The sequence below is a fragment of the Nelumbo lutea genome, chromosome 2 (assembly GCF_056320005.1).
Source record: "Nelumbo lutea isolate HS-2025 chromosome 2, American lotus-T2T, whole genome shotgun sequence".
In the NCBI taxonomy this organism is placed as follows: domain Eukaryota; kingdom Viridiplantae; phylum Streptophyta; class Magnoliopsida; order Proteales; family Nelumbonaceae; genus Nelumbo; species Nelumbo lutea.
Genome location: NC_142685.1, coordinates 38,719,697 through 38,732,297, shown reverse-complemented (window position 1 = coordinate 38,732,297; position 12,601 = coordinate 38,719,697). Strand labels below are relative to the sequence as shown.

The following is a 12,601-nucleotide window of genomic DNA, read 5'->3' as shown; positions in this document are numbered from 1 at the left end:
TTGGTCAGTGATTCAACCATCCAGTTCACGAGAATGGTCCATTCTGATTTAAAAAATAACTAAAATAAAAAATGACCAAAAAGTAATTAAAATAAAAAATGACAGTTCGACCACCTGGATTGTCCCAAACCCAATTACAAAAATCTATGCCTAAGTTCGGGACTGATGAAGAATTTTCCCGAAAAAAAAGTGGCCTCCCAGGTGCTAAAACACATGATTCTGGTCTACCTCATCCTTAAAGTCCACATTAACAATGTTCCATTTTTCTTAAATTTTTATAATTTTAATTTAACTTGTGTTGCCATGAATTTTTAACGGACAGTTGAACCGCCATCCTATCTCCTCAAAAACAAAATTCCATAGCATGATAGCCATGCACAATACAAAGCTTCAATTACCTCCTATGAATAAACATATAGAGAAACAAAATTCCATAGCCATGCACAATCTAGCAGCTGACCGTAAAGGCCCCCATGTTCGCTCAAAAACTCAAACACTAGAAATGGAAAACTAGGTGAGAGCATAGATACAATGCCTAAAGCGGTGATTTAGGCATCCGCAACCATTGGCTCAGGCGTATTGGCATCTCGACTTCCATTAATCCCGGAAGCCTCTAGCTCAGGCAGTCTAACATCTTTGTTTCCTTCCTGAATCTTTGCAGACTCTTTCTCAGCCACTTTGGCATCTGCTTCTCTTAACTCTATCTGCTTCTGTTTTCCAGAAGTTGTGTAATTCTTTCTTCTAGCTTCCCTTCGTGCTGCCCTCTCAGCCAATTTTAAGTCCTTGAAACCCTGCTCAAACTTGGCCTCATCTTCTGGTGAGAAGAAAACTACATCCATCTCTCCAAGCTCTTCATACATCTTCTCAATCTTCGCTTTCCAGAACAAACCCATTTCTGTGTCCATCTTATGGTAGGGGGTCTTAAGCAGGTACTCGTCAATTCCACCTGCCTTGTCTATGCACCTAAGAGCATGAGTTGTAACCTTAACGCGAATATGTCGATCAAGGATGTAGCTGAAAAGCCGTTTCTCCTGTACATTGGGCTTCCAAGTGCGCCTTGTCCTGTCATCAATAGGGCAAGCAAAACCTTAAGCTCCTTTTTCTAATCAGTAAACATGCATAACCTCGAAAAGAAAATAAGCAAAGAATGATTTCACTTGTAATAATCCAAGGGAACCCAATACAAACCACATTCAAAACACAAGAGAGAGAGAGAGAGAGAGAGAGAAATGGCTAAAAGACCATTCTTGGTGTGATGGTAAAATCCGAGGCCTGTTTTTTGGTAGAAAAGGGAGATAATATCATTAAATAAATCAGGATAACAACATCCAAGTGAAGATGCCACCCAATGCTACTTTAAAAAAATCCAATGAAAACCAGCTTTAACAACGCAAGGAGTTTAAAAGATGCATGAGCCAGTGCATTAACTAGCCTAATAATATGGCAAAAATGGATGTTTAAAAAAAACAGAGATGCAAAATATCTTTTAGAATGAAAAAAGAGTCAATATCTCCAGCAGAAACCTTGATAGACAATAAATTAGGGGCAGACAGTCGCTCTCTAAGGGGGGATCCATACTACTCTCAATTTGCACTTTGCAGGCCAATCAAAATTCTTCAAGAATTGCCAAGGCTTTAGCTTGTTGAGCTGACAAAGCTTGACAGGAACCAAATTTCACAGCTACACCAGCACCATCTGTAATTCTGATCTACACCCGAGCCAACCAACCGAATGGACATGAAGGCTGTATGTGCTAACTATAAACTTACATCCTTCTTCTAAAATGGCCATAAATTGGTCCTAGCTATCTGGGGTGTCTTGGGATGGGTGGACTGGTTATGGACCTAACCTTTTGGCATTTTTGCACAAAGTGGCCATTCTCAGACTCCAACCCGAATTCCTGGTTTATAGTTAGCACATACAGCCTTCATGTCCATTCAGTTGGTTGGCTCGGGTGTAGTTAACAGAGCCTTGGCCAGTAGGCTCTGTTAGCTATGCTTCCAAAATCTAAATCTTTAACCTATCCGATCATCCCAGTAAGAAAACTATTATAAACCAAAATTTTCATTCAAAGACTTAATATTGCCACTTAAAATTGATTTTTTTATGAGTAACTGATGAGTATATAATTCAATTAATGAAAGAATGAGATATGTACAATATGTGCCTAGAACCCCTATTTATATGAAAGATAGCAAGGAGTTAGAGAAAATATCAATGCTAAATTTGCTATATCATGTTAAGGTAAGGTTTATCACTATTGTCAGATGGGAAACTTAGGTGGCATTCTGTAGCGCTGAATCGACCACCAAGCGCTGCTTTTTCAGCGCTCGGTGGTTGTTCGGCTGCACCTCTGAATGGAGCCGCCAAACACTTAAGTTCCTCCAAATTTTTACGACTTTGAGCTACCTCCAAGTGTGCTCGGAGGTAGCACATAAAATACTCATTCCAGCAGTGCTCCTTTGAGAAATCGAAAAACCCAAAACTACCCCCACATCTTAAATCATCCCAACCCCAAACCTAAAACCTGTCGGCTTTAATAATATTTTAATAATATTTTTTATCAATAAAAGAAAATATCCTAACTCCCCACATACCCAAAATACAAAAGCAATTAGTTACAAGTTACAACTGAGCCCAAAAAAACAGAACCCCTATTCACTCCTTGCCTAGCTAAGCCATCTACAAATGAATTTGCGCTTTCTTTTCCCATGTGCACCGAACTTCAATGTCTTTGGTCAGCCATTTAAATTTCCTCTTTTCATTGCTGTAGTTCCAAAGCCAAGTGTTGTCTTCGGTTAGCCAGCTCACTATAGTCTCAAAGTCACCTTCTAATTTCCATGATCAGCTTGTTTATATGCAAGTCTGTGGCCCTTTGAACCCCTTCCAGAGCAACTAATATTTCTGCTCTCAGTGAGTCTCCCACTCCAAATGGACTATAGGACATGGCTATGAGGCTATCACATTCCCTTTTTTCATCCCTTATAACTCCCCCTATTCCAGAAGACCCTGGATTACCCATGCTGCTGCCATCAAATTTCAGTTTGGTAAAACCAAGAGGTGGGGGGTTCCAGTAGGAGCTTGAGACCTTCCTGGCTGAAGCTGAATTTGTAATTTCCTTCAATTTCTAATCAGATCATCTTATGAGAATTCTGCAAATAGATCCAAGGTTTCCAGCCAATGAATTACCCTTATATGAGTCACTTCTACCATTGCTTCCACGCCTCTCATTTTCTGAGAAAATCCTTGAGGCCCTGTTTGGTTCACAGGAATAGGAGTATGGAATCGGAATCGGAATCGGAATCGGAATCGGAATCGGAATGGGCTATTCCGATTTCAACTGTATGGTTGGCGGAATCGGAATCCTATTCCCATTCCTGCTGGAATGGCATTCCCCCGTTTGAGGAAACGGGAATTCCCTGCCCCTCCCTTGGGAATGAAATCCGTTTGAGGAAACGGGAATTCCCTGCCCCTTCCTTGGGAATGAAATCCCATTCCCATTGATTCCAATTCCCATTCCCATTCCCATTCCTGTCTGAACCAAACAGACTATGGGAATGAACCATTCCAGTTCCGATTACAACTGCGAACCAAACGGACCCTGAATTTCTTTCTTCCCAAATAATTCAACACACTGCTGCCCTAACACATCTCCACATAATCTTTGCTCTTTTTGATGGACAATTGGAAGGAGAAAAGGTAAACAAGCTTTGCACTAGGGATTTCCACCTGCACCCAAACAAAGAAGTAAACCATTCCCAAATAAATTTTGCAAATTGATAGGAAATTAGTAAACGATTCCCAGACTCACCAATCCTTGCAAAGGGCACACCATTGAGGAGACAAACATCTATTGGGTCTTTTTCTTTGAAGCAAATCTCCTGTGTTAACTCTTTCTAGAAAGGCTTCCCACCTTCAGAGGAATAGGTTAGATTGACACCACACCTCTTTATCAGGGAAAGACATTCCAACAAGAATAGTCGGTTGTATTAGGGCTTTGAAGAAAGAAGCACAAGTAAAGGAACATGAGGGAGAGAGGGTCCAAATTCTACTATCTACCTTTGTTGGCTCCAAGAAAACCCCATCAAGGATGGATAATAAGGCTACGGTACTGTCCAATTATGTTTCCCTGATGTCTCTTCTCAAACCCAAATTCCATCCAAACCCAGAGGATGAGTTAGATGGTACAAGGAAACAAGAAACTAGTTTATTCTTAAAGGTAGAGATAGAAAATAGAGCCAGAAATTGGTTAGGGCTTTAAAGAAAGAAGCACAAGTAAAGGAACTTGAGGGAGAGAGGGTCCAAATCCTACTATCTACCTTTGTTGGTTCCAGGAAAACCCCATCAAGGATGGATAATAAGGCTACGGTACTGTCCAATTATGTGTCTCTGATGTCTCTTCTCAAACCCAAGTTTCATCCAAACCTAGAGGACGAGTTAGATGGTACAAGGAAAGAAGAAACTAGTTTATTCTTAAAGGTAGAGATAGAAAATAGAGCCGGAAATTGGTCATTTAAAGGGTAATCCCCAACCCAAACTTGTTCCCAAACTTTAATATGGCCTGAGTGCAAATCATACCTGATCTAGGGAGATAACAGTGGAAAAATAGCTTGGATTGCTTTCCACGGAGATGCTCTTGTAGTCCTTGACAAAATGCCAGAGTCCCATCCATTCTTTGCAAGCCCATGAATACTACCCACTATCTTAGCCCACAACTTTTCTTTTTCTAGTGAAAATCTCCACAACCATTTTCCTAGCAATGTTAAATTTCTCTACTTTATGTTCCCAATGCAAAGGCCTCCATCCTTCTTACTCCTATACACCACCTCCCACACAACCCTATGGTCATTTTCTCCTCCCTTGGTTCACAAAGGAAATCTCTCATTAATTTTTCCAGCTTACTAGTCACCCCATCCAGGATTTTAAACACCGACAAAAAGTAAACAGGCAAGTTAGCTAAGGCAGACCTAATTAGGGTGATTCTCCCTCCGAGAGAGATAATTTTTCTTCCATGACGCAAGTCTCTTCTCAATCCTCTCCACAACTAGAGTCCAAAACCCCCTTCTTTGTGTATTATCTCCCAAAGGCAAACCAAGGTAATTTAGTGGCCTAATAGACACTGCACACTCCATTAACTCCCCTTCCCCTAGATTTACTCCTACACAACTTTTCTCAAAATTTATTCTAAGATTTGACATTTGCTCAAAAAGTTGTATAGTGAGTTTCAAGTTCCTAATCCAATTGAGATCCCCTCCTTCACAGAAAAATATTGTATCATCTGCAAACTACAAGTGAGTAAGTGGTATGTTCTCCCTCCCAACTCTCCACCCCCTGATTAGTTCCTAGAGTCTGCTCTAGAGATTAGTCTCCCCAACAGTTTTACAACCAAGGTAAACAGAAAAGGAGAAAGGGGGTATCCTTGACTGATTCCTCTCAATGTCGGAAAGAAATCCACCACTGTCCCATTCACCAAAACAGAATAGCGACAAGTCCTAATGCATCCCATCACCCACCTGCACCATTTGTCTCCAATTCCAAAGTTGATCATCACCTCCAGTAGGACGGACCAACCTACTAAATCATAGGCCTTTTCTAAATACAATTTGCAACCTGCCCCTTTTTCTTTGATCTCTTGAAATCCTCAACGCTCTCATTTTATACAAGTATTTAAAATTCTAATCATATTACTAAAAATAATTTAAATATCTATAATTTTCCTTATTATTATTATCATTTATATTTATATTCATATTTTATGATTTTTTAATAATATTATATGGTATTTTCTATATTTTTAAAATTTTATTACTATTATTTTATAAATCTATTTATTACACTTTGTATTCACTTTATATTATTTTTAATAATATTATATGATTTGTTTTATATTTTTAAATTTTTTATTACCATAACTTTTTTCTTTTTAATATTTTTATTATATTTACAACAATTTTTTACTAATTTGTATTTTTTATATTAATTATTTTGTATTATTTTTACTATTTATTATATTTATGACAACTTTTATTATTATGTTTACAATTTTTTACTATTTTATCATTTTTAACATTATATTTTAATTTTTATTTGTATTTTTTTATAATTTTTATTTGTATTTTTTTATAATTTTTATTTGTATTATTTATTGATTTTTATCATATTTTATATTTTTATTATTTTTGTAATATTTTTATAATATCATATTATTTTAATCATTTTCATTTACCTTTTTTTATATCTTCTTAAGGGTAACACAACGGGGGATAAGCCCATCCCCCAACCCAAGTGCAAGCAGATTCAATCCCAAGTCTCCGCTACGACCAACAAAAAAACTTACCAACCAATTGGTTGGCACCTAGCATTTTCATTTACTTTTATTTAAAACTTGGGGAGTGGATTTGTAAAATGCAAACTTTTTAGACATCGAAACATTCAAATTACCGAACAACTCCACTATATTCAAATGTCTACAAAAGTATAAAAGCAAATTTTCCACTGAATACTTTCAGAGGTTTTTTTGCTTTTCAGACTTCAAAGTTCAAATTTACCGAATGCCACTTTAATGAGAATTTTCACATGTGAACCCCTTGTGCAATAGGCCCTTATGAAAGCCATCCTATATAACACAGAGAGTGAGAAACGAAAACAAACATTAACATCAGTAGAGCCACACTAAGTGCAAGCCATATGTCTACATTTTGTGTTCGACCATGTAAATCCTTTTATGAGAGCTAAAAGACAATTTATTGAAAAGAAAATGGTTTTACAAAACTTCTATTCCCCCAATCATGTCACCAAACCAAGATTAATCAAGGCATAAAGTTATGATCAATACACAATCTTTCTACTTCCTTCTTTTTCCTTTAGAAGATTCATATTTACGACCACCCATGTCCCATGATTATCTGGACACTCCAAGAGCTAAAAATTCTTTCATTTCCAATATTCAGAATCTCAGCCCCGACAACCATATTCATTCTTTAAACTTAGATTCCAAAACTAATAAACTATCAATTTTGTTTCCCTTCCCAGTTTTCAGTTTCAACTAATGATTTCCCCCCTTCTGAAGTGATCCTAAAGCTCATGACAATCCCACAAGAGCATTCTCATCTGGGAACCAAATCATCTTCCCAGTTCTCCCTTGACTTCACTTCTCTCCAATCACACCCCCCCCCCCCGCCAACCCCACACTTCCTACCCAATCCTCCACTTTTCTTACGTCTCCAACTTCCCATCCATCAATCCCTCTATCAACTAGGTAAATCCTTCTTTGCTTATAATGTCTATGAATACAACCATTGTATTCTCTAATACTTCATTATGTAAGGTGTAGCCATATAGACAGTGAAAAAAAAAAGGTGTAGCCATATAGACACCATGTAGAGAAGGCAAAGAATTGTGTTGATCTCATTACCTCGACAGAATTTATATTAGAATAACTAAATAGCCCTGACACTAATGACATTACCCATATTATTTCAACAATATACAAAGATAGATGTCATTGTTGTTCCATCTGACATATAGATAACAATAATTCACAAGCTCATTTATCCATTAAATGCAAATGAAAATTTTGTTTTACACATTTGACATATAAAATAAGATGAAGATGGGAAAGGTGTTACGAACAAATGGTATTCCAATAGAGGTGTGGAAAGGTATGGGAGAGGTAGGCTTATTACGACTAGCTAAGCTATTTATAAAATAATGAAAGAAAAGAAGATGCTTGATGAATGGAGAAAGAGCAATATGAAACTTTGAGAGAAGTCATATGCATGGTTGTAATAACTATGGGGGATTAAACACATGAGCCACACTATGAAACTTTGAGAGAGAATAATTGAGCAAAGGTTATGACATGAAATAAGTATATCAGAGAACGAATTTGGATTTATGGCAGGAAGATCAACTATGGAAGTTATCATTCTTTTGAGACAATTGGTAGAAAAGTTTAGAGAGAAGAAGAGAGAGCTCCATATGGTGTTCATTGATCTAGAGAAAGCACATGATAGAGTCCCCAAAGAGGTAATATGGCAGGTTTAGAAAAGAAAGGAGTCCCCAATAAGTATATAGATCTAATTAAGGATATGTATGAGGATGCAATAACCAATACTAGAACACCTTTGGGAGAAACATTAGATTTTGCAGTTACAATGAGTCTTTACCAAAGCTCTTATTTATTTGCATTAATCATAGATGAATTGACTAAATATATTCAAGAGTTCCCATGGTGCATGTTGTTTGCTAAGCGTATTGTTTTAATTGATGAAACTAATGAAGGATTAACATTAAAATAAAGTGTATGAACAATTACCCTAGAAACAAACGGTTTGAAAATAAATAGGACCAAAATAGAATATAAGATCTATAATTTAATAATGCTAATAGGAGTGCGAATGAGGATACACTTAGGACTGGAGATCAAGAGATAATGCAATATGACCTTTCTTGATACCTTGATTAGATAATTCATAACAAGGGAGAGATTGAAGAGGATGTTGCCCATAGAATTAGAGCAGGATGGGCAAAATGGAGAGGTGCATCCAAAGTCTTATATGATAAACAAACACCACTTAGATAGAAAGGAAAGTTTATAAAACAGTTGTAAGGCCATATATGTTGTATGGAGCAGAATGTTGGGCAGTCAAGAAACATGTCCAAAAAATGAATGCTGTAGAAATGCATATGCCAAGATGGATGAGTGGAAAAAAACTAGAAAGGACCTAGGAGTAGCTCCAATAGGTAATAAAATGAAAGAAAGTAGACTAAGATGGATTGTTGGCGTGAAGGTGCAGAAGGGCTAGGGATAGACCAAAAAGGACATGAGCCAAAGTAGCTAAAATAATTTAGGTGCCCATAATTTAATAATGGATATGGCATTAAATAGAATGGAATGGCAAAAGAGGATCCATGTTGCCAACCCCATATAGTTGGGATAAGGCTTGGATGATGATGATGATGACACATTTGGCATGCCAAACCATCATAAGTTTTTAATAACATAATATAATTAATTAACAAGAATACTTCAAGCCCAAATTAAGGGCCAATGTTGATCCCAACCATTCAATGTCTGGAAGGGGGTGGGTTGGATCTGTACCTAACCTGGGAAGATTTACAAAAGTGATGGTTCTCAAACTCAAACCCATCTTCTCATGTCATCAGCCAAAGACACATTGCACAAAGAAATGGCTTCTACTTAAACCCCGAGCTACACATGTAAACTCCCTTACTTTTTATATTATCTTTGTTTTCTCATTTATAAGGACGAAGGATTTTTCCCATGAAAACAAAAAAAAAAAGGTTCATAGGTTCCTAAAAAAATGTTATGAGGAGCAACTTAGAACTAGCAACATGTTAATGTGTTATAAGGAGCAACTATTTGAGCTAAAGCTCTGACAAGTTGCTTATGTAATCCTCTAGGCCACCATCTCATTATTTAAGGCACCTAAAAGGTACATGCTATTCCAAGAAGGTATGCAATGCATTCTACAGTAACACCTAAAAGTGAGGCATGGATTCCCACCATATAACTCAGAAATAAACCACTGTCAAACTATTTTTAGATTATATCATGAAAAAAGAGAAAAATAAACAAAACTGAAACTTTCAACGATTAAAGCTCCAAAACCAGCTCAAATCCCCAAAATTGTTAAATCAATTGACAAGGCAAAAAAATGAAAATAATGTGTATCAGAAGAATAACTGACTTGTTGCCACCATCTTCGCTGACCTGGTTACCAAATTGGATGTGACGACCAGCATAGATTCCTCTCTTCGCTCTACTCATCACCACCTTACTGTCTGGGAGACATTTCTTCAGTGATTCCTTCACACCTGAGACCAGGTTCTCTTCCCCAACCTTCCTAATTATCTTCTTGAACATCTCCTTTGATCTGAATGCCATTTTCTTCTCCTTTTCGCTATTATTACTTTTGTTTTGCAGATAAGATGTGCTCTACCTGCAACAACAGGGGAGATAAAATCTTCTTCTCCTGTTTTTTTATAAATAAACAAAATAATACTATTAACTACCAACATGGGTCAGCCATCCCCATAGCAATTCCAGGCCAGTGTTTTAAAAGCGCAAGGGCCAATTTGCGCCTGAGGCGCAAGGCGAGGCGTGCGCCTTTTAAGAAAGGTGCAAAATTTAAAAAAAAAAGCAAAAAAAAAAGTCAGAAAATTCAAAAAAAATGCCAAAAGTTCAAAAAATACTAAACATAATGTTAATAAAAAATATAAACTTAAATTTTAAAATAAATGTTTTAAAAAACCTATTATCTAAAATTAAAATACATAAACATAACATGTAAAGCGTATTCAAATGAAAAACCCACAATCTCTTTTTCTCCTTAATTGCATTGCTTCAAGTAGCTAATGTGATGTAAAACATATTGCATTCTTGATTCTATGAGTCGCCTTTGTGCCACACCCCTCAAGGCAAGCCCGAACAAGTCTATGTTAGGGTCTGAAATTCTTATTTCTCACATAAAAAAAATAATGATTTTATAAAAGATTGAAGGAGAACAGTGAAAAAGGAGGAACACACAAAGAACCTAGAAGGGAATGGCGACCATATTCTGTTATCTGAACAGGAATGATCCAAAAACATAGTATTTAGAAGGGAGAGAAGGGGATGAAGGCTTGTGTTATTGCCTTGTGTTACTTGCTAACAAATCAAAGGGGATGAAGGCTTTTCAAATATTCAGTGTTATGAATGCAAAGAACTTAGACATGTTGCCTCTCACCCCAAAAAGAAAAACTTTTGCACATATTGTCAACAGGAAGGGCATATCATTACAAAATGCCCTACCTGTCCTCCAACAAAGATCAGCATAAGGCTTTCTAGACTGTTGCAGAATCATCGGATAGTACTTCATCCTTAACTTCAGCTTCAAAAGAGGAATCTTCTAGCACTATAACTGAGGATAATATATGGCAGGCCGGCAGCTTATGTCATCAGCCTTTTCTTCTACTTTTTCTGCTATAAACCTATCTAGTTAGTCTCCTCACATCTGTTTCTCAGCAAGCAACTAGCCATATGTGGATTATTGATTCAGGTGTCTCAAATCATATGACTAGGGCATCATTTGGTCAGTCTCCCAAACCTTACTCTTTTAATAACCAAATAGTCACTGCCAATGTTTTAAAAACCGACCCGGAGGCTGAACCGTTTTTGCCTCTGGATCACAGGTGAATGGTTTATCATCCGGGTTAAACGGGACAACCCATGACATCATAATTAAAATAATTAAAAATAAAATGTAATATATAATACTTGTATAATTAGCCAAAAATGTCTGAAATTTACAATATATGTAGCCAAAAAATACATAAAAATGCAAAAAAAAATCATAAAATTGCAAAGCATCTAACATTCACTAATCAAAACATAAATATATTTTCATACCTTAACATTTAAGAGATTCAGATTTAATGGAAATAAAAAATGTCATTATAAAAATAAAAAATATCAATAATCATAAAATTCATAACAGAAATATGAAAGCAATTGTCATTTGTCAATTGGTGGAAAAGAAAAAAATATATATTAAGATTCATAATCGAATTTCAGAAATAAGAAAATTACATGAAAATAAAAATAAAATATTACCTCTTCAAAAGGGTTGACAAGTTGTAGCCATTTAAAAAATTAGAAAATATATTAAAATGAATGAAAAGAAAATATATTAGAAATTTAGAATGAATGCCAGAATATCGTTCTAGAAAAGTCTACCCAAAAATCCAAAACGGAAATTAAAGTTTTCTATTTACAGAGTTTCAGATGTATGAATCGTTTGATATTTTGATTTCCAGAAAGTGAGAAATTAAAAGGAAAACTCAAAACTAAATGAGAAACTTACGGACTGTTTGAATCACCCAATGCTTAGTTGCTTACAGCCGCCGACGTTAATGTGAAAAACTCAGAAAGGGAATACAGTCGCCAGCGTTAATCACTGGACTGGAGTCACCGGCATTAAATCTCTGTTTTAAACTTGAATTCTTCTTCTCAAATCTCAAGCGCAAGAAGCATTGAACCCTGTTTCTCTTTCGTTGTTTCTCTGAAAGTTTGAAAACTCGAAACCCTAAGCGAAACAAAACGTAAAAAAGAAAGAGGGATCGGGCTTAAGCAGGGAGTTTGGACACGATGGTCATTTTCGAATTATTAAACATTTGTAATGTAAAAAAACCGTCACCCGCTAACCAGGTCGTCCGGTTCGACGGTTCAACCATCTGGGTCGACGGTTTGTTGACTCAATCAATGGTTTTTTTGCAAAACAACGGGGTTTTGATGAAACCGGACCCAGAAAGGTGACCAGGTGATGGTTTGGACGGTTTGACCGTCCGGGTCAACTAATTGTTAGTGGTGTTAATTTATTTTTGGGCAAATTTTTTAAATTACTCCTAAGGTTTAGTAAATTAACTAAATCTACCCTTAAAGTACCCCCAAATTTTTTGACAATTATCATTATCATTAAGGCTGATAAAAATAACGAAATGTCAATTTTACCCATCCATCAAATCCTATTTCAAAAGGAAAGGAGAAACTCCATTACCTACAATCAACGTTTTAAAAAACGACTTAGAAATGGAATCG

At 36.3% G+C, this 12,601-nt stretch overlaps 1 protein-coding gene across 2 annotated transcripts; it reads right to left on the bottom strand.

Annotated features, from left to right (window-relative positions):
• Nucleotides 1–261: 261 nt before the first annotated feature.
• LOC148869987 (Ribosomal L28 family) lies at nucleotides 262–12,157 on the bottom strand. 2 transcript variants are annotated; one of them, XM_088969349.1, is made up of 3 exons: nucleotides 11,868–12,157; nucleotides 9,714–9,965; nucleotides 262–1,062 (listed from the first exon to the last, which is right to left on the bottom strand). In XM_088969349.1, exons 2-3 carry the CDS (start codon nucleotides 9,908–9,910, stop codon nucleotides 549–551), a joined length of 711 nt encoding a protein of 236 aa, XP_088825475.1. In that variant the 5' UTR covers nucleotides 9,911–9,965; nucleotides 11,868–12,157; the 3' UTR covers nucleotides 262–548. The 2 variants fall into 2 exon arrangements, with proteins under 2 accessions (XP_088825475.1, XP_088825476.1); XM_088969350.1 differs by having other exon boundaries at nucleotides 9,737–9,965; nucleotides 11,868–12,150.
• Nucleotides 12,158–12,601: the final 444 nt, after the last annotated feature.

What these genes read in the sequence shown, in the direction of transcription:
- LOC148869987 (XM_088969349.1), bottom strand. Translation starts at nt 9,910, where the DNA reads ATGGCATTCAGATCAAAGGAGATGTTCAAGAAGATAATTAGGAAGGTT. An exon ending in AGCGAAGATGGTGGCAACAA is followed by an intron (nt 1,063 to 9,713) that starts GTCAGTTATTCT and finishes TATTGATGACAG; the next exon opens with GACAAGGCGCACTTGGAAGC.